The sequence below is a fragment of the Phoenix dactylifera genome, chromosome 3 (genome assembly GCF_051530095.1).
Source record: "Phoenix dactylifera cultivar Ajwa chromosome 3, Ajwa_hap1_PhDact_Kaust_v1.1, whole genome shotgun sequence".
NCBI lineage: Eukaryota > Viridiplantae > Streptophyta > Magnoliopsida > Arecales > Arecaceae > Phoenix > Phoenix dactylifera.
Window position 1 is genome coordinate 51,640,729 of NC_143192.1, and position 27,002 is coordinate 51,667,730.

General features: G+C 37.8%; 3 protein-coding genes across 3 annotated transcripts; 2 read left to right on the top strand and 1 right to left on the bottom strand.

The window, feature by feature from the left end:
- The first annotated feature begins 1,782 nt into the window (after window positions 1-1,782).
- Window positions 1,783-3,661, top strand: LOC103719608 (expansin-A1-like). The gene is made up of 3 exons (XM_039118145.3): window positions 1,783-2,009; window positions 2,112-2,433; window positions 3,025-3,661. Exons 1-3 carry the CDS (start codon window positions 1,874-1,876, stop codon window positions 3,332-3,334), a joined length of 768 nt encoding a protein of 255 aa, XP_038974073.2. The 5' UTR covers window positions 1,783-1,873; the 3' UTR covers window positions 3,335-3,661.
- A 3,208-nt stretch (window positions 3,662-6,869) lies between these two features.
- LOC103719587 (putative cinnamyl alcohol dehydrogenase 6) lies at window positions 6,870-9,905 on the top strand. Its single transcript, XM_008808909.6, has 6 exons — window positions 6,870-7,088; window positions 7,211-7,324; window positions 8,555-8,782; window positions 8,915-9,200; window positions 9,295-9,448; window positions 9,536-9,905. The coding sequence occupies exons 1-6, from the start codon at window positions 6,994-6,996 to the stop codon at window positions 9,733-9,735; spliced, it is 1,077 nt and encodes a 358-aa protein (XP_008807131.2). The 5' UTR covers window positions 6,870-6,993; the 3' UTR covers window positions 9,736-9,905.
- Window positions 9,906-10,361: 456 nt separating this feature from the next.
- Window positions 10,362-26,523, bottom strand: LOC103719586 (DNAJ heat shock N-terminal domain-containing protein). Its single transcript, XM_008808906.6, has 11 exons — window positions 25,948-26,523; window positions 23,340-23,677; window positions 20,493-20,570; window positions 20,126-20,228; window positions 19,181-19,269; window positions 16,547-16,658; window positions 14,117-14,170; window positions 13,741-13,789; window positions 12,091-12,185; window positions 11,886-11,998; window positions 10,362-11,069 (listed from the first exon to the last, which is right to left on the bottom strand). Exons 1-11 carry the CDS (start codon window positions 26,356-26,358, stop codon window positions 10,736-10,738), a joined length of 1,776 nt encoding a protein of 591 aa, XP_008807128.3. The 5' UTR covers window positions 26,359-26,523; the 3' UTR covers window positions 10,362-10,735.
- Between the last annotated feature and the right edge of the window lie 479 nt (window positions 26,524-27,002).

Consider the following 27,002-nt stretch of genomic DNA (forward strand, 5'->3'; position numbering starts at 1 on the left):
CTGTGGCTCCTATCGAGCCATGCATATATACAGAAAAACAAATAGTGCCGCCGACTGGGTTGCTTCTTTTACTACCCACCATTCCGGAGCTTTTATTTGAACGGACCATGCTTTTGTGCTTGAGCCATTGTGTGCTCTTTTATTTTCTTCTCTTATTGGCCGCATTCACACCCGTCGCATGTCAGCCGCTATTGTAAAAATGAAAAATAAAAAAAAGAGGGCTTTCCCTTGATTGGTAGCTGGCAATTCGAAGAATTCTCAAGTGATCTTGAAGTGGGAGTGGTACTCTATTTAGTTTCATCATCCCTAGGCTTCTAATGCTATGTTCGGCCACATGGTCAGCCATATGCCACCCTTCTTGATCATGTGCTCATAGAAACTCCTAGCGACTTTTCTAGCTGATATAAATTATGGCATTGCGATCTGCAGGTACTTTCTTTCTGATAACAAGCATCACTTCAAGAGCTGACCTTCTTGAGGTATGTTTAGAAATTAGCAATGTTGGATGCACCAAACACCAAGTGGACAAATTCTCGAGATCTTCATGTTGCCATCTTGCGGTGTTATGAAGCTTTTGACCAATCATGAGCAAAGGGAAGGTAGATAGAGAGACCTCCATTTTCATATTTAGATTCAGCTTGCAAGTGAAGCTCTTGGCTGCATTTTAAATTATGGAGAACTAGTGAATCTTTTCTACCTTTGGCTCTAGTAGTGTTTAATCATATAGTTTTAAAAATGCCCAAAGCGTCTATGTAAAAAGATGTCTTTCCCTTGCTCTAGTAGTGTTTAATCATATAGTTTTCTACCTTTGTAACCATCAGTTATCATCCATGAAGGCGGATGATTCAAGAGTAACTAGATGGTAAATATATTCTGTTAGCAGAAATGCATGGTTTGCTTGACAAATGTTGCAATTGTGATGTGTGATATACTGTACATGGGGCTGCAGGATTGAACCCAACATCTTCAAGCATTGCATTGCATTTTCAGATCTCTCATCTAGCAACCCACAGTCCACGATCCTTTAAGATGCTCCACTTGACCATCAATGGCGATCTAAACCAATTCTCTTATTAGTTGCTCCTCTAGCTTCCAACCAAAGGTTCTGCCATCTACCCAACGTAGGAAATTGTTACAACTTAGGTTTCAGAGATCCAATGTTAAATGAAAAAAAAAAACTATATATGTATGTATATATATATATATATATATCAAGTGGATGGCCCAAGTAAGTCTCACTGGTATTGCGGCGGAGGAACTGTGAGTTGCCCCCTGGCATTTCTAAGTCAGTTCCTTGTTCTCTGGCCAGTAGTGACTCCAGAGATCTATCCCTGGAGCAAATTCTGCTTACGTTCAGCACTGCACTTGGAACGCAACCTCTTGAAAATAGATATAAAAAAATTTATTTAGCCAACAAGCGTACGACGCTCCAAATTATAATGCAGCAGCCATGTGCTCACCTGTTCAGGAGAAACGTGACCATGTGACAAAAGAAATCAATGACTCGAACTACCAAATTAAAATACTCTTTCCGAAATGAAGAGAACGCGGAAATGAGAAGCGCTCTTCCCAGAGTTGCAGAGATATAAATGAGAAGTCGGTTGCAGAACATCAGATTATTCCATAAAGAAAGGAATTTGTCGTCATCACCAATCCCGCAAGTCATGGACTGGTAGGTGCAGGCAATCGCATAGGTGTTATTTCTTAGTCCAATCTTTCTCTGAAAAAAAATTATAGGCTTTCAAGTATCACCTCCTCTTCTACCTATTTAAGCAATGCCAAGGTGCAGCCATTCCTCTACACCCACTGAAGTGTTAAACAACTACCCATCTCTTTTTTTTTGGATTTTGGGATCTGGCTCGGGTGCTTCACGATGGCTGCCTTCCTCAAATTGTCGATCATCCTCGCATTGTGCCTCCTGCAGAGTGGCGTCGAAGGTTTCGAACCTTCTGGGTGGACTGAGGCTTCAGCTACATTCTATGGTGGAAGTGATGCCTCTGGAACCATGGGTAGTGTAATTTTTTACAACTTTCTTTAATCTGTCAGCTTCTTGAGTTGTTTGCTGAGTCTACAATACACGGAGATGAATAGCAGTGGATCGTCGATTGCAGGTGGAGCTTGTGGTTATGGTAACCTATACTCGACGGGGTACGGGACGGATACTGCAGCTTTGAGCACGGCCTTGTTCGACGATGGGGCGGCTTGCGGGCAGTGCTTTAAGATCATGTGTGACTACCAGTCGGACTCCAGGTGGTGCATCAAGGGCACTTCAGTGACCATCACGGCCACCAACTTCTGCCCTCCAAACTATGCCCTCCCCAATGATAATGGTGGCTGGTGCAACCCGCCTCGCCGGCACTTCGACATGGCGCAGCCCGCGTGGGAGAAGATTGGTATCTACAGAGGAGGAATTGTGCCAGTTTTGTACCAAAGGTGGTGCTTTCTTTCAACTCTTACCGTTCCCTTCCGCTTGACTGCTTGCTTCCTGTTTGTTATTGTATCAGATATAAGAGGTGTTCCAAGGACAATCAATATAATTGATGCTAGGTCTCAAATGTTGACCCTGACCACCCTCAAGAATTATTATCCGAACTAAGATTTTTTTTTTTAAGCGTTTTTTTTTTATTGTTTCTAAACAGTAAATTAACTGAGATAATTTCTATAGAACTCTTTTTTCTTGGTCTGTTTTAACGCCAATCTTTTAGGAGGTTAAATACAACAGAAAAAAGCTAACAAAATTATAAAACAAGACGACCTCATCTAACCTTTGGACATGGCCAGGCTCAGGCCTTCTTGTTCTTGAGGGTTCAACTCAGGCTTCCCCCCCGAGCCCTCATATTTAGAAGTTTAAACATAAGCATAAATTTGCTGCTGCTTTTTTTTTTTTTTGGACTTCTATCTCTTATTTTTCTTTTAGTTTGTAATATTCTTCCAAATGATAATAACATCAAAGTGGATCTAATATGCGTAATTAGCCTGTAGGAGCTTATCTATTTGACTGCTTTGAGTGGGTTCACAATGCAGGGTCCCATGTGTGAAGCAAGGTGGAGTAAGGTTCACCATCAACGGGCGAGACTACTTCGAACTCGTTCTCATATCAAATGTGGGAGGCAGCGGATCCATCCAGTCCATGTCCATCAAAGGTTCAAACACAGGCTGGTTGGTGATGTCAAGAAACTGGGGTGCTAATTGGCAATCCAACGCCTATCTAAATGGCCAGTCGCTCTCTTTCACAGTAACAACATCTGATGGCCAGACCCTTGTCTTCCCGGATATAGCCCCATCAAATTGGGCATTTGGACAAACTTTCTCCAGTAATCTACACTTCTCCTAGAAGGTCAGGGATGCAAGTTTCAAGATCTAGGTTGGCAGAGGCATGCTTATAATTTTGTTAGAGTAGCCCGCCACCCAATTATTTTCTTATGCGATCGAAGAAAGGACCAAATCTTCAGCCGACTACTAGGGTATGAAGATGGATGGCATAAAATTCATTCGATGAAAAGATCAAAGAAGCGGATGTTCATGAACATGCGGTTGTTCTAATGTGCTCCACTGGTAGTTATCTTTATCGATGTGAAATCCTTTTCATGATATCATCATTTGATGAGTCTGTTGTATAACGATAATAGAAAAAATATTGCTGACTAGAAAATTTTCTTGATGGACATTTCTTATACATGAGGGAGTTGGTTAATTATGGAGTTGCAGAATCATCAGTTCCGAGGCTTGATAAACTTTTGCATTTTCTAAAAAAATTTCCTCGTGCTATGATCTGAATGGGGCCTCTTTCTTCACCTTTTACATAAAGTCATGATAGAATAGATTATTTCTCTCAGTGGTGCATATAATTTGGGAAATTGCTATTATATAACAATCCAGAATTTTTAAATATGCATAGAGGCTGCTTGGTTTCAAATATTAAAATGCATCATGCCATCACAGGTACTGCTAAAATAGAAGCTTACTTTCACCTCATAGAGGACTAAACCACACTTTTAGGTTTATTTTGGTATTTTTATTATATTTGTCATTTGTTTCTGTGTAAGTTGACGTTGGATATTAATATCTGTATGCCTTGCTTTTATTTTCATATTTCTCGAAAGAAATAAATGTTTGTTGGTAAAAGCTGTAAATATTGTTATAAATAATTTAAAACCCAAAAGAATTTCCATCATACGTATTTGTTCAGTCTATTTTAAGTTTCCATCTAGATTTTCTCAAAAACAATGAAAAAAACAATGGCAATACCAAAAAGCCCCTAAGCTCTTTTATAAATTATATATTTTTTGTCATCTTTTTGGAAAACTATATTAACATTAACAAGATGGAAGGAAACAAATCTACTTCCTCAAGCCATCATCTGTTGCTTAGGACCCACTTGGTTAGAGACAATCTAGTATAAAAAAATAAATTTCATATTAAATTACGATGTTTGGAACAAAAGTGGATGAGAATGGTGGTAAAAAAAAAAGATGGGTCTTGTGTCTATTTTCCTGATAGAGAATGTAAAATAAATACTATTAAGGAGGTGGGTATTTATTTTCTATGCCGAATTATTAAGTGGAGGTAATCTAAAAATATTATTTCTTGACAAAAATACCCTCAATTAATTACATTAATAATTATATAAATATATTACTAATATAATAATTAATAAATATCTACAAATAATAAGATATTTAATATATTAGTAATATTATAAAAAAATCTAACATAGGATTTATTAGTAATTAATATATTTATTTACATACTAAAACATACTGAAATTTATTGATAATAATAAATATATTTTCTAATACATGTATAATTAATTTAAAAATATTTATTTACTCATGTCAATATATCTATACATTTTCTATTCATAAATTTTAAAAAAATTATAACTTCTCACTCCTGGTAAAAACGCTTGGTGAGGTTATGTGCGAGATGAAATATAGTTCTCACTGTTCTTCCAACTTGCCCTGCTTCACTAATTTGTGGCATCCGGCACAAACCTTGAAACCCATGGCCTCCCCCCCAAGCTAGCCTGATGTCACTCTCTGGTCTCACCCATCTAGTCTTGAGTAGAATTATTCTGGTCCGCGTCAACCCTCTCATACTTGGTCGCAATGACCTCGAATCCAGGTCTGGTCATGGTACAGAGCATACACACACCAAGCCTGTAAGTATGGTCGTTCGAGTTCATTCGTGAAGTCAGTCCTCCATGAAAGGTACTGGTTGACTCTTCCCTTGCGTACTCTTAGAAGCTGACCATCTTCTATCTAGCAGCACTTCATGGACCTTGGATTCTCTATTCCCTTTCTCTAGATAGAGCCAAAACGGACTCCCTAGAGATTTTTCCAGGCAATTCTTTGGAGAATATGAGGCAGCTACAGCTCCACCTGGTGACCCGTTCCTGTGGCCTCATGCAGACTTCTGCAGGAATAAAAGGAGTGGCTCTGTTTGTCTCTCTCAGAAGTTTGGGGGTCATCTTGGATTCATGGTCAAGAAACAGCAATTTCGTAGGACTCTGCAGGCATTTGGATTGCATTCCTCGTGAAACTTGCACTTTAGACCAGTTCTGCAAGGGCATTTACGTGGAAAGAAACCGGACCCCCTCCTGTCTTGCTTGTTCATATTGCGTCTAGTCAGGGGGGACTACAACTATTTTTAATTTAATAGTTTGTTTTGTGAGAAATATAGTGGGTTCCCTATCAGAGGATCAGATCAAGGGGGAATGCACCTTTCCTTTAATTAATTTTATATATTTTAATATACTAGTTTTGCTTTCAGAAATATAGTTTTTGTTTTTTTTATGGAAATGAAAAGGACTCTATTCTGTACTTTATTTAAGGAATATGGTAGGTTGGGACTCAAGCCAGTTGGCTTGGTTAATTTACTTTCTGATTAGATTACCAATTTGCCACCATACTCGCAAGTGGAACAATCCGCTAGGGTTAAAATTTAGAATTTGAAAAAAAACAAAATCCAGCAAGTTCATCATAAGTTCGCCGAGATTGGATTACCAAACTCGGAAATAAAATAGTAAGATTAAAAATACAAGCTTTATAAAAATATTTATATACTTATTTACTTATATTTTCTACTATTTGCGGTCATAGCCTAGCCTAGACTTTGCTGATTTAGTTTAGCCATCTACTATTTTTAACTCGACTCCTGATGAATTCTAAATACATGTTGACCTCGAAATATGGTTTATTTAGCAACTCACCAACTTCTATGTTAAGATGCAGTCATCTCTAACATTTATTGATCAATAAATTTACTATTCAAATGATAAAAAGGTGTGTTGAATTCTATAACTGCACATCCCTGTAGCTAGATTTTGAAATCTTTTACTTGGGACGGTGGGGCGCGCCATCCGTACGGGCTCGTCAGATCTTTCCTTCTCGTGAGCTCCACCATGTTGTCGCCTCCGGCCAAATTGAACCCATAATCTTCTCATGCGATGTAGCGTGTCTCGCATGGCTCTTTCCTCCGGTAGGAACGAGTGACCGTTGAATAGAAATATACTTGTCCGTTGCCCATCATTTCGCTTGACCAAGAGGTTGTTTCTCCAAATTTTAGAATTGACTTTTTTTTTTTGATTTTACTAGTTTTGTCCACGCTAGAGTAGCGTGAGCAATCATTATACTAAAAGAAAAAAACAATAATAATAAAAAAAAGCAAAGACACGTTAAGAATATTCTTAAATTAGAGAGGCAGATAAATTAAATTTTCAGGATATAGAAATAAAAAAGCAATAAACTAAATTAATATTCCACTTGGGAAGAACGAAAACAAAGTAGACGGGCCCCCCTGGACATTGTAGTTGGTACCATATGTTTATTATAACCAGGAGATGGAGGTAGGTGGATTTTTTCTGTATAAATAGGAGAGAGCATCAGCTCTAAAAGAACACGGAGAGGGCCATACACGGAGCGCGCTTCTTATCGCCTGGCTAGGCATCTTTTGGGAGAGGAGTTGTTCTTAGAAAAAGAGAGAGAAGTAGAGATGACGGAGACGACGCCAAACCACACGCAGACGGTGGAAGGATGGGCGGCGATGGACTCGAACGGGAAGATAGCGCCTTTTGTCTTCAAGAGAAGGTATGGTCTTGTCTGTTTCCATTTAACTGCATGCGTTCTTAGGTTCTGCTGTTCTCTAACGTTGGTTAGACCGTCAGTAATGATTTGTTCAATAAGTTGCGTGACATGGTGTTCATGGTTAGGGAGAACGGGGAGGACGACGTGACCATAAAGATACTCTACTGTGGCATCTGCCACACTGATCTCCACTACGTCAGGGACGACTGGGGCATCACCATGTACCCCATTGTGCCCGGGTAACCTCTCTCTCTCTCTCTCTCTCTCTCTCTCTTCTCTCTCTCTCTCTCTCTCTCTCTCTCTCTCTCTCTGTGTGTGTTGTCTAAAATTTTAAATTTATTTATAAAAATCAAGAATAAAAATATTTTTGTTTTTATTTTAATTTTTTAATTTTTGAATTTCTTTTATTATTTAAGGAACTTATGTTTTACTACTAAAATAGTCATCATCTCAACCATCAACATAGTCACTTTGGCCGCTGCTAATGTAGTCATCTCTATCATCACCACCACCATAGTGGCTACTATTTTTGTGGCTGCAACTTCACCACCATATAACAGTCATCATCCTCACAACTTCCATATAATTGGCATCTCTTCATTATCACCAATATGTTACTACAGCCTTTAATTTTACTTCCCTTTTCTAGCCGATGTTATCAATACAGCCACATCCATTCATTATCACTGTTGCCAACAAAATTCTGTGGGCCTTGGTTGAATTTAAAGGCCAAAGGACGAAAGTGAAATATATTTTACGTGGTGGATGCGTTCAATGGGACAAGAGCCACAATTTGGCATAACCCTACTATGTTAGGTTTACCCTATATTTATTATTTCATTACTTTCTTCTATTAATTAGGGGTGGTAATCGGTTCAGATCACGTCGGATACAGGTCAGATTGGATATGGCTTCGGTCAAAAATTCATCAAGCTAAACCGTACTGTTTGCCAAACAGGCCAAACTTTTAGATCTAAATCTGACCTATTTATTAAACAGGTAACTCAATCTAACCCACACAATTTGTTTATTAAACAAATCAAGTTAAACAAGTTAAGTAGGTCATTAATGGATTAAAATAATATTTAAATAGGTTAAACAGGTTGAGTTAAATAATATAAAAATATGTTTAGCAGGTTTTGAACAGATTAAACAAGTTTTAAATAGGTTAAATGAGTTGGATCATGTTAATAAATTAGCAAAGTTAATAATTGGATCCAACCCAATTATTAAATAGATCAAAACAGGTTAGATGGGTGAAAGGTCTAAATTTGAATCCGACCCATTTGATAAAGATGTTCTAACAGGTTATCAACTTTAACCGGCACCAGCAGACATACAAACTGAAGCTTTAAGCCCCCGTCCATCTCATATACTTCTATCTGAATCCATTTAATATGATCCCATGCTATCTTGCTTACCTCTGGCGAATTAACCAGCAATCTGTGCTGACTACTTAATTATGTCAGGCATGAGATCACCGGAGTGATCACCAAGGTGGGGAGCAACGCGACCAACTTTAAGGTGGGCGACCGGGTCGGAGTCGGTTGCCTGGCTGCGACCTGCCTCGAGTGCGAGTTCTGCAAAGCCTCCGAGGAGAACTACTGCGACAAGGTCCAGTTCACTTACAATGGTATCTTCTGGGACGGCAGCATCACCTATGGTGGCTATTCCAAAATGCTGGTGGCTGACAAGAGGTAACCTAGCTATCTTAAATTTCTTCCCCCTAGCTATATGCTCTGAAGGGATTCGGTGCTCTGAAGCTGGCATGGTTATTATATTGATGCTGCCGACAGCAAAAACTTCATATTTTGTGACATGATTCCAAGGTACGTCGTCCATGTCCCCGATAGCCTTCCACTGGATGCGGCAGCTCCCCTGCTATGTGCGGGGATCACTGTGTTCAGCCCAATGAAATACTACAACATGTCCCAGCCCGGCAAGAAGCTCGGGGTGGTCGGCCTTGGAGGCCTTGGTCATGTGGCCATTAAGTTTGGGAAGGCCTTTGGACTTCATGTTACAGTCATCAGCACTTCCCCCTCCAAGGAGAAGGAAGCCAAAGAAAGACTCGGTGCCGATGACTTCATTCTCAGCACCGATCCCGAAAGAATGGAGGTAACATGCAGAACTCTGCTTCAGTTTTTCCTCTTCTTGAAGTAGACTATATATATGTAAGCTCAGAAGAAGTCCTTAATCGGCATGGCATCAGAGTGGGAAGAGGAGCCTGGACTACATCATTGACACGGTAGCTGCGAAGCACTCCCTTGGGCCAATCCTGGAGCTGCTTAAGGTGCGTGGTACCTTGGTCTTAGTCGGAGCTCCTGATAAACCGTTGGATCTTCCTTCCTTCCCATTGTTTTTTGGTGAGGAACTGAACTTAACAAACCTCCATGGTTGGTTTCTGTTTCCTACTCATCTCTTAAGCATCCCATATGTATGTGGTTTTATAGGCAAGAGGAACGTGGCTGGAAGCATGATCGGAGGCATGAAAGAGACGCAGGAGATGATGGACTTCTGTGGGAAGCACAACATCACCTGCGACATCGAGCTTGTGAAACCAGATCACATCAATGAGGCTCTGGATAGGCTTGCGAGAAACGATGTTCGTTACCGATTCGTGATTGATATAGATGCTAGTTCTGATCACTAGTCTCTTCGTATCAAGCTTGGTAGCCATATGATCACTCAGATGATTAATTGGAGTCGGTGGCTTCGTGTTTTATGCTTGATGTGATTTATGCTGGCAATTTCCGACTTGGACCAGCTAATCCGAAGAAATGAAATAATCAGGTTTTTAGGACCTGACATTTCCCCCCCTAATTGAATTGGGCCTGCATTGACTTAAAACAGTAATTGGGTCGGGTTCAGGTTTACATCTTATACCCGACAGGTCCAGGGAAAAAATTTCGGGCTTGCTCAGTACCCTGCACACGCACAAGAAGGAAAACTAGTTGCGAATCCTTACCAAGGAATGGGCTCTCCAACTACATAACTAAAATGCGTGTATCCAAAGCGCTCAATCTCTGTCAAATAATGGTGTGACGCATCCACGATGGAAGCATTATATACTTCGCTATTGTTCAGGTGCAGTTGATCCTCTACGTTGTGACCTTCCCAGGTCTAAGATTATGCATACCGAGCACAACACTTTGGATATTCTAAAATATCCAAAATGTTTACAGATAAAATTTGGAATATTCTAAAAATATATTATCAACAGGATAATACTAATAATCAAGGCATAGCTCAGGCATTCCCTCTAACCAAAACGCATAATTGGGCATTCAAATATTCATTATAACGCACAATAATGTAAATACTTAACAATATGATTGATTTATTCTTGGAGACTTAGATGCCTATGCCTATGCCCATGCCGATGTAAATCAGGCTTTGAGCAGGCCATGTTACATGGTGTCTGACTGATATGACGGCAGACCAAACAATGGGAAAGGGCAAACGAACAGGTTCGGCATCACAGATCTGTTCATATAGAGAAACAAATCACCGAAGCTCCATTCTGCATCTGCTCATCCTTTTCTCTCCCTTTTCCAAGCATTGGATTCCACAGCTAGTCAGCCGGCAACTCCGGTAACCATCAGACATGTCTGAGAACAATAAAATACAGAGAGTTTACACTACCGGACTGCTCACAAGAAGTTTCTCTGGTAAGTTCCGGAGGAGAAACGAGAAGTCAATCCTTGTACCATATCCTCCGCATCAAAATTGACCTTTTGCCGTCCAGCTACCAAATCCTTTTCACGATCCCAGGGTTTCCAAGGGTGTTTACCCTCCCATTCCTCTTTCTCCGGCTGTTTGGATTTCTTTCTCGGATTACTTATTTCTTCTGTATGCTTTTGCACAAGAGATTTCTTGCGCTTGGAAGAGTTAAATTTGTCAACTAGCTCAGCATCTGAAATTGCTCCTCTCTTTTGGTCATCTGCGTCAGCAAGTGCTTTGGTTCTGTTGTAAGCCTCTAGATAACTGCAGTAAAAGTACCAAGTTACTACTCTAAATCCAGAAAAGATGTGCATGCAGAACGAATAACAACATTAGTGAAAACTAGACAGTAGACTGAGCAAACGCATATTCTTTGCCTTGAAGTTCTAAATCCAGAAAAGATATGCATGCAGAATGAATAACATTATTGGTGAGAAGTACATAATAGACTGAGCAAATGCATATTGTTTGCCTTGGATAACTGCTAATAAAAAGTACCAAAATCATCCAACTCTTGGTTGGATAAAAATTTTTTACACCAGCATTCAAGTGCACCAAATGGAGGATTTCAAAAATTTTGCATGGTTACATTGTCCACTAAGTCTACTGATGATGAAGCCAGTAAATGGACTAGCTGATCTGAAGTAACATCATTGATTGCAGAAGGTAGAACATTTATGTGCTTATTTGGTCACACCTTGTCGGTTGAATGTATCCAGTAATAGCAGGTAGGACCTGCTTGCACAGGCAGATGGAACATAGGACAAAGCAGGGTAATTCATGGGGCAACCAGGAGAACTAGACATGCGGAAAATGATGCAAAGAATGATGTGTGGCAAAGCGAGTACTGAGAAACCATAGGTTCATAGTATTCATCTGGTTAATTATTTTTTTATAAAAAAAATGGCAATATATTTTACAGATCTCATACCCTATTGCACTTTTTTATCAACAATCATTATTGTTACAGATTAGTTTCAGTCCCATATCATGTCCTAAGGGCTGCATAAACCACAACCTAGCATTAAGCACAAACATAGCAAATATTGACCGGATATGTACAAGATTGTGAATTCATACTTTTGCTTTGCTTTGTCTGCTTTGTCAAGAGGGCTGTCAGTCCAAATGCTAGTATCTCCTCGTCCTTCTTTACTTGTCCTACTAAATGATGTTGACTGCATAGTCATTCCTGGCTACAAAAGAAAGAAATAATTAAGATTACTCATTCTTGCAGCTGACTGAGTTGAAAAGAAATATAAAGACAAGCAGTGGACTGGCTGCTTACCTTCCTTTCAGGTGGTAATGTTGTCATCCACTCCTCTCTTTTTGGAGCCTCTTTAGGGATTGCAAGAAGTTCCTCATCACCCTCAATAGATATACCTACCAACATGATACAACCTTGAGTTAGTGCGCCATATGGAAGTTCATGACGCTCCAAGGTTCTGTTTATCTTTTTCTATTCAAACATTTGTTTTAAGAAAAAGACTAGCAAAATACCTTCTTTTGGGAACCAAATGATGATGTTTTCTAGGACCCAATAAGCATACTAAAATATCATGTTTATTAGCATCAATCAATAGGATATATTCTACAATGAAACATATTTAAAATTCAAACACAAGGAGATCTTCTTATATGAATCGTGCCCTATTATCTTTGTTAGTACATTACCACAATTGTTAATGTCCATTACTGCATCCACTTGATGCATAGATCAGAGGCACTTCTCCAGCAGCGTAGACCATGATCAATTGTGTGCCTCTCCAATTTGGATTGTCTGAATGATTAGTTATTCACCAATAATTTAACATTTAGCATTTGATGTACTCTCCCCCTCACCTATCAGAGAGTGCTAGAGTGCTTCTGAGAGTGTTTGACCCTTAATGTTCCAAAATGAAAATGCACTCAACAATGTTCTCTCTTTGGCCCTCTCTTGATATATACACACACTAGCAACCAAGCAAGTGCACTGCACATTAAAATAATAATAAATAAAAATAAGATCATAAGAATAAAACATATCTTCCCTTAAAATTTTGATTTCCACAAATGTTTGAGTCTTGTTTCCCCCTAAGTGGTTTCTTATTATTATCTAAAATGAATCTTTATTGTTAATTTTTTTAAATTGGACAGATGCTTGAGTTTGTTTATAGATGAGGTTATGTGGAAGTTCGGTCAGACTCTCAGATTAGAACAAAGTTTTCTAAAAAAATAAAAATACATGTGCATCATAATTGTGCAAGTTCCCTTCATACCCTCTACACCCTTATAAGATTATCTTCTAGTAAGTCTTATTCATTAATTTAATAGCATTTTTCTCAACAGATTTTGGCAGATGGAATCTTTTCAGCATATTCCCTCTCTCGTTTTGTTATATAGGACAGCATGTGTACATATACCTAGGGAATTTCAAATAGAGGCTACATTTCTATTAACACATAATGACAAATCCTGTGACATTTATCCTAGTCAGTAAAAGTGATCTTCCTCTTTTCTGACACTTCAACATAAACCCGAGACAGGCAGCTAACAAGATATGCCTCCTCATATGCTTCTAACAATCCTCATCTTTTGTATCATCTCTTTCTCGCCCAACATTTTCATTGACTACTTAAAAATTTTAATCTTATCTAGATTTCCCAAACTGTACCATTTATTACCTATTGATAAAGTTCTACCACAGATATGTTCCTAACAATCCTCATCTTTTGTATCATCTCTCTCGCCCAACATTTTCATTGACTGCTTAAAAATTTTAATCTTGTTAATGCATATTTAATATTGCCTGTTTGATAAAGACATCAGCCTTCCAATGTTCAATCTTAAAAATCAACATTTATGTTTAGCACAATCAAATTGAAAGATAATATTCTAAATGAAATTATTAGAATATTTATGTTGCTATATTCTGATTATCAAGTATAAAATAGCTAACCTTGTGATCGTCTCCATTGTGCAGCTTCACAAAGTGCCTGCAACTCAATCTACATTAATATAAAAAAAATTGGTTAGGAAAGAAAAAGATAAAAATAACAAGATTTATTACAAGATATTATAAATATTAGATGATGTAAAATTTATTCAATTCAGACAGACATTGCATTTGATAATTGACTTCATAACCATGCAACAGAATGCTGAATTGTCCAAAGGTACTTCTGTTAAATGTGTCCAATGAAATCTAAGAATAGATTTGAACAAAGGAACCTCCACTTGGCTGTTTGGAAAGGCAGAGCAATTCAGAATTTCAACTAAATCGGCAATTTAAGTGAGAGTAGACCAAGGAGGCATCTAGACACAAGAAATCTTACCTTGAACTCCTCTTGTTCTTCTTTAAGTTTAATTTTCTCATCCAAAGCTTTTCTCTGTAAAACAGGTAGCAGAAAATTAACTAGAAACTAAATCATCAAAAAAAATCTCAATGACAAAAAAAAGAACAAACTAACATGTCAAACCAAGCTTCTTGAACAAACTATCTAAAGATAATACGCATTAGGATGACAAGGACAAGTTCACGCATCACAATTCAATGCATGAAAGCATCGAGGGTAACAAGAATTGAACACTTATGTAGGATAATCAAACAATATGAAGCTTTAGTACAGAGGACGTTGTAAGGTTTGATAAAACTAAATTTGCTAGAAATCTTCTCAAAATTTGTTATACTACCTAGCAGCTAAACTCAATTAGATGGAGTTTTTCTGTTGAACCTGAGATCATCTTCAGGAGAATTCAATATGTAAGGAAGGGATATATTTAAGGTGCAGGGGTCACTAATATATTTTACTAATAGATAATCAATTATATAAGCCAATATGAGTGTTTTGTAGTTCACAGGAAAAGCATAAAAAAGAAACAACCACTTGTCCTAAATTAGCAAGTCAAAAACGTGAATCACTTCTCCCAAGAAGAAAAGAAGTAACACTGCAACTTTAAGGTCTACCATCTATTTCCTAGAAAGACTGAAAAACACACACAAGTGTGCATGCGCATGCACACATACGCATCCACAGAGGGAGATGATAAACATAAAAGAAAAGAAAGCAGAAGAACCCGATCTATATACCCAAACAAAACTTTGCAGAAATTTAATTCTAATGATTTTGAAATTTTTCTAACCAGACCTAGATCTGTAAACAGGATGACCAGGTGGTTGCACTCACGAATTTTGGCACACCATGAAGCTGCACACAAGATAGTGACAGAGCACTTTATACTTATCATTGGATATGGACCAGTAACCTCATCCAAGTAGCATTTTTCTCATTTAAGCAATTCCATTCGAGAGTCTTTACGCTCAGCTTCACAGAGCTACTATTGAGATGTTCTAGGACTCATGAGGTTTTGACCATAAACTTTGTAAATACATAATCACAGTGAACATGCTTCCACCCTCTCAATCTGAATTATAAAGTAAAAACTCTTATGTTAGTTTGGAAAAAATAATGTAGATCTTTTCTACTTCTTGGAGCTTGAAGTTAAATTTTTCATAGACAAAATTGTTATCGAAACAAATAATACTTAAATATATGCATGTCTATCAGATGCAAGCTATACCAAAACCCTACTGGGACCTAAATATGAAATATTATCTTACCAATGGAAAAACCTAGTAGGATTCTACAAAAAAACAAGAGTCATTGGATGGTCCATGGTTGCATGCTAATGCTGCAAGCCTATTCGTTAGTATTCATCTGTTCCATTCATAATAGAGCATTTTGCACATTCTTTATCGTCATTGTTTCACATTTCCCATTAAGGGGCCCATCACTGCTCTCTCATTTCCACCATCCAGCCAGCCTCAGCCTTCTAATACTGCATAGGCTGGTCTGCCCAATTTATGCTCTGCTGGTGGATATTTTCCTCTCCTAAAAGAATAGGGAGTGTTTCTAACCACAAATGGAGGTTTTGTGTGACACAATGGCTCATTTTATAAACATTGCTATCATTACCCAAGTTCTCTCTCAGATTACCTACTCTCTACTCCTTCCTATTGAGATGAATGGGATGCTAATCAAAAAGCTAATAATAGACTTTCAACTGGACCGAAAAGTATATTGGTATTGACTACCACTTCATCAAACAATTATGACCACATGCATAATTGCTTCAGCTTGTGAATGCTAACCTTCTAATACCTACTAGGCAGGCGCACAGTTTATAATCCACTACCTATAGCTGTATTTTGCAAAATATGCACCGTCTAGTCCATATATTGTTGCACGAAGCAATATCAGAATTATGACCTATTACTAGTCTATTATACTTATTCAGGCTATTCCCTTCCCCTATCAGATTAGTTCGATCACTTCAACCATCGTAAGCCAAGACTCAGGCATGAACTTGACTGGATATTGGTTTTTTATCCATAAAAATAAAATGACAGAAATGTCAGGGCCTGTCCAGATGTGTATATCTTGACAATATGCATACTATGATGTGAAAAGCTCTAGGACAGCTGCCATGATAAAATGATATTTATATTCTCAAATTTTGTTTTGACAGAAGCTTCTTATATGTTTCCACCTTTCTGATAAACTAATTTGTTATCTCAAATATAAAACTATAACACTTTATTATGTTTTAAGTCTCTAACAAAAAATATCACTTAAGAACTCATTTGCATTAATTGATAAAGTTGGCGCAGCGGCCTTTCTAAACAAAATTTCAAAACTGAAAGGAAGTCAAAAGCTAATACTAGCTCTTCGCATAACTATGTAGCATAGTATAACAAGTCAAACCTTGTCAGGATCTTGTAAATCTTTGAAAGCTTGGTTCAATATCACAAATGCTTGGTGTGCCTGTGGATGGGAGCATTTGTCTGGATGCACCATTAGAGATAACTTCCAGTACCTATGAAAACAGATCTATATAAAACCCCCAAAAAGAAATAATTATCTCCATAACAGTTCAAATTGATCATTTTTAAATTGAACAATTTCAAGAAAATAAAAACTTTATCACCAGAAGTCTAGACGGCAAAACATATGAATTAAAAGACCCATCATTCACCTTTGCTAAAACACAAGCATTAATACAAAATATGTTATTCAACCCCATCGGCGAATCTTATTTCATGACAAACTGTTGCCAGAAGGTTTTTGTACTTGTTGAGGCTAAATTAGAAGAAAGAGAGAGGAAAGCGAAGCTGTTGGAACCAGTTCAATCAGCAAATCAGGGATGTCATGCAGATTTAGTTTCTGCTACATGCCAATGATTACTCATAAGGTATTGTTAATTTATCAATAAAGAATGGGAAGGTTCTTTTGCAAGGAAATATGGGTGGTTTTTCTAAAATTGGTTATTGTTTGGTTTTACATCATGAATGAAGGGGCCGAAGTGAAAAGAAATGGTCGGCGCAGAGAGAAATCAGAAGTTTATTTCTTTTTTCATCACAACATACCAAGTTGGACCCAAATAGGAAGGTTAGAGAACTGGAGAAACATTATATAACCGGCTATTATCTGGGCACTCTGAGCATTCTTGATTTTTGACACAAGATACTAGTAGAAGGGCTAGGCTAGGCCAGCCTTTTCTCCCTTCCTCTAATCTTTACTGCATTCCCTTTGCCTTTCTTCTTTTATATTCTCTTCCTCCCATCTATTTCTTCCTAGCCACTACAGTTACCTTTTCCTGCCAACCAGATTAATCCAAATCTTATTACAACCAGGCCTCAATGTCTCCAACAAACCCTTCTCAGGACCAAAAGAAGATTATCTTCAAACCCTAGTTCCATCTAAGTACTGACCATAATTCCAGATGATGCTCTAGAAAACCTTGCTTGACCATGTTTAACCAAGATCGCTAGTTCTATCAGGATTTGTTAGAAAATAGATTTTCTGGACAAAAGACATAGCATTTCTTAACTCTATAGGCCAAGATCCACAGTACGGGGCATACTGTACCGTACCGGAAGAAAACCGATATGAAACACACCTTCAAATTGGTACAAGCTTTGTACCGCTCATACCGAGGTGTACCGCCCCATATCAAGGGGTATCGAGGTATGTACCGGTCCACACCAAGACGTACCAAGATGAAAATTGAGAAAAATAGTTAGAAAGCTATTTCGGCAAATAGGTATACTGTATCGTACCGTACCGAACCAATAAAGTACTGATACAGTACCCATTACCGAGATTGCGGACCTTGCTATAAGACTTACCATTGCTTGTACATGACCCCTAATATTTAGGATACTATACACTCCTTAATTAACCATAAGTTGTGGCATGTTGTTTAATCAAGTATTATGAGCAATAATTTACTTTAGGTTTTTGACCTAGACCCATCAAATGCAGCTGAATCTATCCGAAATAAATAGGTTTGGTTGAGGGATTCTGTAATTGAGTTGGGTACGTTTTAGCCAAGACCAACCTGATTATAAATGGGAGTTTGGCCCTTTCAACCCGATAGGCCACCACAGGTTGAACAAACCTTTATAATTCATCTCCAAAAGCCCCTAAGATAGTGGTAGTTGCCTGATGAGCTATGACTGAATTGGATGATTATGAAGGTTGTATAATTAACGGTTAAAAGAATAAAAATAGATAAAAGAGAAGTGGATGGAACAGTTTGTTTAAAAGATTTATCATTTTCCCTTCACTTTTTTTTTAACCTTGCTTTCTAAATTTATTTGGATGTCAACCCTAAATTCCTTGGGTTTGGCCATTACACACACCCACAGGCATATAATTGGCATGTGAAGTGCTAATTGGGTTAACAGCTTAGGTATGGTGTATGGATCCATGAAGAAAAAAATGGGTTAGTTATGGGTAGAGGGTTTATTGACCTGACACGAGTTTGACTCGGTCCCAACCCCAACCAATTGCCACCCTTACTCCCAGGGGAGTTGGGGGGCTTTGGGGGAGTTGGCAAAGTCACAAACTTTTATCTTTCTGCTATGCAAGATATAGACAAAGCTTACAATGTTTTACATGATGACTAACCCTTCTTTTCAAAGTCTATGCCCCATGTTTTGATGTTTCCACTTCCTGTTCTTTGATATCTCCCTGTGCTATCTCCAACAGAATGCATACCAAAATTGATTGGTTAAATCATTTATCATCACAGAAGTTCTTCAATTTCGAGTGCAAGATGTCATCATGCATCACTAGGACCAGCAATGAGCTTCAATTTTATTATAATGTTGAAACTAAAAACTGTTTCTCCCCATAATTTTGATAGGCATCTTTTATCAATTATGACGATTGACCTAAAGTTTCTTCCTTTTCACCTTTAAGACATCAACTTCCCTGACATGTAAATCTAGCATATCATAAATCCAGCAGCAACAGCAAATAAGGTTTATAATTCGATCTAGGGTCATCTTCATGCACAAAACATAAATTAGGCAACAAAAAGTAGATTATTACCTTTTCTTGATGCTATCAAATGAAGTTTTCCAATTTGCTCCAAGTACGTCATACGGTTTATCGACATCTGCTGCAGCAATTCGAGCCACCTGATCAACATAAATACACAGCTAAATTGATATGGAGTAATATACTATATCCATGTAAATGTCATTTAGATTTAAAAAGCATGCCCATAAGTCCTCCATCAATTAATATTACTACATTTTAAAAACAACCACCTTTGAAATGTTAATTTTTTATGTCAATTTCATAGCAAGCATCAAAGTAAATCTAGTATACAGCAAACAACCACCTCCTGCCTGCACCTTGGTGGCGTTCAGTTACTGAATTTTTTTGCTATTAAAAAAAATCAAGGGCATTTCTAAACTCTTGCAGACCAGTATGGCTGGACTCTTTAGGGCTCGTTTGGTTCGCAGGAAAACGAGGGGGGAAAGTGTGGTCAACGGGAAAGTAATGAAATGCCTCTTGTTTGGTTGGAGTTTTCAAAGGAGAGAGATGGGAAAGTTGTATTCCCATGGGAATATGATTCCCACATTTCATGGGAAAGTCTTTCCCATGAGAAACATGGGAAAGTTACTTTCCCATAAGGTGGGAATCACTCCTTTTTTATTTTTTCCCAAAAAGACCCTTCAGCATTAAAGAAGCATTAAAGAGGCATTAAAGACCTAATTTTTATTAAGGGCATAATAGGAATTATACATAACTTTCCTAGGAAAGTGGATGGTCAACCAAACATAAGCACTTTGGAAATTAGTCACTTTCCCATGGTTAACCAAACATGTCAAAAGTACTTTCCTAGGTATCCTCTTCCTAGGAATCTGATTCCCAGGAATCATATTCCTAGGAGGGAAAATACTTCCCGCGAACCAAACGAGCCCTTAGGGTTTCCCTGAATTCAGAGGAAACTGCTCATAAGCAACAAAAATAAGAAGCCACTGGTACCTCCTCAAACCGCTCAGCTTCATTTGCAGATTCAGCTTCAGCAACCATGGCAGGTGGAGGAGGGCCTATAAGCAAATTATCGTCAACTTCCAAATCAGCTTCCCTGAAAATTTTGTTGTCCATCAACAAAACTTTAATGGAAAGAAAAACTATGGTCAATATGAAGACAGTACAGTAACAGATTTCACAAGTCAAAAATGTGTAATGCAAAGTGAAGATGGAAAAATTTTCCTCAAAATAAGCCAAGATGTTTACAAGAGGAAAGACCTTAACATACCGCACATTTTAAAAATGTAATGCTAAAAATGATTTGAGAAAATGTAACAATTAGAGGAGAAACATATCAGAAACAATTACAAGTAAGTACCTCAGCAAATTATCTGCCTCTGTTAATTTAGCTGCTGCATCTAGCAACTCACGAGATGGCATTTCAGGCCCAATTAACCTGCAGGGGAAGTTGATTACATTGTTTGAGACACGGAAAGAAATTAAGAATCTTGACCATTGTAATTTGATCTTAATGGGTCATCAAACTAATGCCAGAAAGAAGATTAGATCTTAACACATCAAGAAAAGCTATGTAAGGTGCACCATAACAGAAAAAAGACAAAAGATAAAGAAAAATGAAAGAAAAATGTATTTTGAGGTGAAACAAAACCTAAACATTTAGTAGATTATTATGACTACACCACATGACCAAGGAAATGTATTTTGAGATGAAACGAAACCTAAACATTTGTAGATTATTATGATTAAACTACATGACCAAGTACTCAGATGTAAAATTGGCTACTGTTCCATCCAATAGAATTTAATTAAAATATTGCATGGAACGAACATACAACATGTGGTGTCACCACTTGAAATTGAATTCCTATTATGGAAAATGTGAAGCAGGATTTTCAAACTGGCCCAGAGAACCAAATCGCCATACCAGATACGATTCAAATTGTTTTACCAAACTGGCCAATTTTCATAAACTGGCATTTCATATAGAGATATACTTACAACAGCTGAAGCATGTGAACTAGCAGGAAAAAGAACGAGACAGGAATTTTGCTCTACTCTTGTTATTTATATTGAATAAATGTGAAAACTATCAACAGCAATATGACCTACAATTAACACTTGACGATTGAACAATTATTTATATGAAAGGAAGACAATTATTTTAAGGCATCTAAATTCCTTAAATTACGTGTTACTCAAGGGGGAGGGAGGGGGACTTGAAAAGAAACAGTCAAGGAATTTATAAATAATAAACTAGGAATTTTGAAACCCGACAAAGATTGCATCTGCCAATTTTTTTCCCTAAACTGCCATCAGTTTTTCTTAAAGTTACTGTACTCACACACATGCGCTCATATATATGCATGTACATATATTATGCATGTCTACATATACATATACATACATAGATATACACATATATCAATGCACTCATGCACCGCAGACATGTATGTGTATGTTATGCATGTGTACGTGTGAACACCGAGATCATACATGGATAAATACATAAATACAAATCTAGGTCCTCGCAGCTACAATTTTCAATCTTCATGAAAACCATTTCAATCAACAGTCTAGCACTTCATCTACCATTAGTGCACTCAATTCTTTCTTAAATACACTCTTTGTGGCTTCAATACATTATACAGCTTATGAAGTGTTATTTTTTAAAACAATGTAAGTATGCAGATCTAATAGTTGTCTCAATATATTTTCCCTAAATCTTTTGTCATATATGGAAATTTATAAGTACAATCATAATAACTCATCTTTCCTAATATTTCTACACAACATACAAGCACCTGAAAACAACTGCAGATGATGATTCCAATTCCCACTCCATTCAGCATTCTCTACTTACACTAGAAACATTCCCATGAATCTAATCTATTTCAGCCCATGATGCATTTCTATACATTGTCCTAATAAATTAGATATTAATTCTCTGTCGCATTTGATGGACATGTTTTCCATGCCATTTACCATGCTCTTCATTTCTGTTCATCGACACATCAATCAGTGTATCTATAACTAGGTAAACCAAGGACAAAAAGATCAGTTGAAGATCGCTAAGATATAGGTAAAAGAAACAGTAACAGGTATTTAAGGGAAAGTGTACTTTCCAAGAATGTTCTCATCAGAACAGAATCTCTGGCAAAAATAAATCTATTTTGAAGTGATTAAGCAACATGATTCCTCTTCTACAATCTGCATGACCATCAACTCAAGGAACATGTATATGACTCAAAAGGAGATTTACCAATAGGCTGCCCCCTTCCAACAAAATAAAATAAAATAAAATGCAGAGAATCTTCTTCTTGTGAGATAGTCTAAAATATATCATGTAGCTTATGAACTGATTAAAATGCTTCAAAATTTTGTCTAGAATGGTAAAGAAAATATATGGATGACTAAAACCTACATTCCAATACCATGGCATTTTAACCAAATAGATAGCACAGTCTCTTGTCCGCTGAAAAATTGAAACATATGCATCATAAGTTTTTACAGCACTTAAAATAACTATTAAGCAGCCTACTGCAGACTTATTATAATATTTGCATAGTCTATATATTGCTCACATTTAAAATTTAAACTTTAAGTTTGGAAAACTAAAAAGCAATACTTACTAGAGATCAATTAGAAAAAGACTTACTAACAGGAATAGAATATTGAAAGCACGATAAACTATGATGATTACATTTACAATTTCTCGAAGAGTGCATGTGCAAACCTTTTGTTTAATAGACAAGCATGTAGCATTGATTAGTTTTTAACAAAAGAATTGCACCACTTAAGTGATGATCTCAGCATAGTGAAGCAATATTCATGACTTACAAAGAAACCAACTAGTATTTTTAAATATTGACAGCATTAACTTTAACCAATCTACTTACCTTATTTAATAGTACTATAGTGTAATAGCACAAACATGCATAAAAGGGAATACTGGTTGAAAAGAGAGAGAGAGAGAGAGAGAGAGAGAGAGAGAGAGAGAGAGACAGAGATCAGAAAATAAATATATACCATAGTGTTCACAATATAGGAGCAACGCAATCAAAATTGTACTTCACAAGGTACACACACAGAAATGATACTAAGTTCAGACTACAAATGCGACAGGACAAAATAAAGTTATCCTGACAGAGAAGCAAATTTTTGCATTATTGAAATAGGACCATTGAAAGAAACAAAATGATATCACCTTCTTCTACAGGGAATTGGGGATTCCTGTTTATCATGCATTTCTGCCAATTGTGCAGCATCAATATCATCTTTACTTCTCTTATCAGATGGCGAAGATCGTCGTCTATCTGGTGATCCAGGAATTGGATGGTGACCGTCTCCAGGTTTAAGATGTGAGCCTAATAGCGATCCAACAACCTTAAGTGTAGGAAGGCCCATTTGAGGCCGCAAAAAAACTCCATTTTCATTTTGCTTAAGCTTTAGAGACCAGAAAAGTTTCTTCAAAAGTTTCACCAATGAGTTGTTAGAAATTCCACTGATATCAACACCCTGTCCATTGTCTATCATTTGGAGAAGCTGGAATAAAAATAACACATTAGAGACACCTGATGAAAGAAAACTAGAATTAAAAATATTTCCATAAAGTTCATAACTTCGTAAATAGTTGGATCACACGACATACTTCCAAATGAAAATAGTGGCACAAGAACAAGTTGCAACTTGCAAGTTTTCTAATTCCGGTGCTCTTCTTATTCTAGAACATTGCCCCAATCACTCTCTTTATTTGACCACAAAAATAATCAGATGAATCCATGACTATACAATCCAATCAGATGCGTATGTTTGTCCAAGTGGATGTGTCTTGATCCATCAAAGGTCACACTGTAGCAACAATGAAACAAATCTAATGGTGATCATCATGCAGCATTTTGGAGATCAAGGACTAAACTCTGAAGCTTGCCTACTCCAAACATTTGCCAGCACAAAAGACTTGCCAGTCATCACTTTGTACCATGCCCACACTTTGCGCATGGTAGGAAATTAAGATATCAAGAATCATAAGTCGCATGCTAAGATTTGTGACTCTTGTATTTTTGTGACATAAAGCATAGACATGTTTTGAATCTAACCAATAGAAATCTAATATCAAAGATCATCCTGGATGTCTGTGCTATTATGTGCGATGTAATAATGTAGGCCTAAGTAATTTTATCATGCAAAGTTGCAAACTAGTACACAACCCTGTCCACACTAATAGACACTGTCAAACTCAAACCATGGTAAACAGTACACAAGACATATAAGATTTTGTACATTATATGGAACTCATGTGCTAGCAGTACCAATTCTGATTCATGTCTTTTGGACTCTGTATACTCCATTTACCCACATTCTCTTGGACATGAACCACCTGGCAAGTGAAGGTATTGCAACACCTATCACATGGAGCTAGTGTGGACGGGAATGGTCAGAGTGGCATATCGAGTAGGCATATAATGGCCATCAGGGGATGAAACCTCCACCTACATGAGTCATGTGCACATGATATTTCCAATCTAACACCAATCATTAGATATATTGGGTGACAAATCATGTAAGGAATAAGTACTAAAAATTCTTGAGATGACAATATGGATGTTAAGGCATGGACATAGACGAACGCCTGTTAATTTGTGGCTAATTGCTATTGACAAGTCTCCTTCTAACTGGAACACCTAGAAACCCACTGTAATAGCCTCCAAGTACTAAGAAACTATCCTTAGGACCCAAAGTAAATGGAAATGTGATATATCATGGAGCAGTTTCCTCAAACTCCATATTCCCTACTCAAATTAAAGAAAAGTATAATAAAATTGTCTATTCCAAGAAAACCACAAAAGGCTAAAACAAATGGGTTCTATCCTTTTATCTGATGTTGAAGACAATTATGCATCACTACACATCTTATACATATATATTGAACCACCAAATCCTCGAAAAAATGCCAAAAGAGTGAAACAATCATCGGAGGAGTTTTGGACTATCCTCAACAAAAAAGGAAAGTAAGATACAGGCCTTTATCACAATGTATGAACCTGCATGGTGTGGATTGAATCAATTCACACTGGTGGGACCCAGGGGGCAAAAAGAACAAATAGTACACTTACTGGAGAAACTAAGATCAACAGAATTAATTGCAACAAGAATTGTCAGGAGAGCTTTTTCTACGATGAATATTCAAGAAGAGCTAAAACTGTAGCTAGAAAGAAAGCAGTGAATGAACAATAGCTTGGTCACCTTCATTAAGAAAAATTATCCAACAATGACGGTGATAAGGCAATCATGAAGTGATTCAAGTTAAATTATAACTAAATTCATATAAATTATAATCATTATTAGTTACGTTAGCACCATTTGACAAGGGGTAATGATTTAGATCATTGTTTGTCAGTTATGTAAGTAATTTGGAGAATCTACTCGGTATGGTTTTCTAATAAATAGATCTATTCCTTAAGGGGTCCACAAGTTCGCAATTTTGTTCATCATGCTACATTATAAAGATCAGAGCTCATTAAAATGCAAACTAGCTTTCGATTTATATATATGTTGGGTGCTGTATCAAAACCTTCCTTGAGAAGATTATAATAATTTCTGTCAAACAAGTCGAAAAATATCAAATTTGTGAAACTTCCCAAGCAATTAGGCATGCTAATTTACCCTAAATCCCATAACACACGGACTGCGAAAAAATATCAACTATAAACAATTACAGAATCGCCAATATCATGCACCAACCTTCTCAAATTAAACAGTCAAAAATAAAAATATGACTGTAATCAAGAAAGCATAGAGCCAAGAAGCAGTACCTGTTGGAGATCGCCGGCGACATCGGGATATCTCCGAAGGATGAGGCGAGCGAGCGCCTCTGGCTTTGAGGATTCGGTGTCGGAAACATCGCTGGAAAAGGGCGAGAGCGAGGGCGAGTCGGCCGTTGTACGCGACTTCTTCTTGTGCCTCCTCTTCCGCCGCTCCTCTTTTTCTTCCGACCTGGACTTCCTCTTACGAGAACTCTCCCGTGAGTCCTTCCCAGATCGGTGTCCGCTCTTCCGACGCCTGCTGCTATCTTTTTGGCGGCTCGACCTCTCCCGTTTCTTCGTCCTCCTCCGCCTCCTTTCGGGGCTCTCGCTGTCAGAAAAGGAAGAGGAAGAGAAAGAGGAGGAGGAGCAGGAGCTACGATCGTCCCGGCTCTTCCTGTTGCTGCCGCGATCCCTTCCCATCTCTTCTCGCCCTCTACACGCCGTCTTCCGTTTCTTTTAACAAGACGAGGCCTGAGGCGGTGGCTGGCTGGGCATCACGCCTCATAGATTACGGGCCGGGCCACGACTCACGAGAGCCGGACCAGGCCTGGCCGGAATGGTCGTACGACTATCAAGCGGGCCTCCGTTACACAAGAGGAGCTGTTGATGTTGTCTTGAGACGACTGGGAGACATCAGACATGACACGTGGAAACGAAATAGAAATATAAACGGAAAAAAAAATAAATAAGAGAAGACCTTTTTAACTCTTTTACCAGCAAGATTGAGGTCAGAGAGTTCTATAATTTTATTGTGACTAATGGCCTAGTTGATCTCGGTTTCACAAAGCTGAGATTCACCTAGTGTAATAACTTTCTGGGCCGAACGAGAGTTTGGGAGAGGATCAATAGGGCTTTCACCATAGCTAGGTGAATGTAGCTCTTTCCGGACGACCATGTGTGCCCCCTTCCCTGTATCGCTTTGGACTACTGCCCCATCCTGGGTAGTCTTCATCCTTTACCCCATATAGGAGTCCTTGTCGTTTTGAGAAGAATTGGCTCTCCTATTTGCAATCATGGGATATTATGCGGGAGGCCTGGCGCATAGTGGTGCGAGGCGGTGCCAT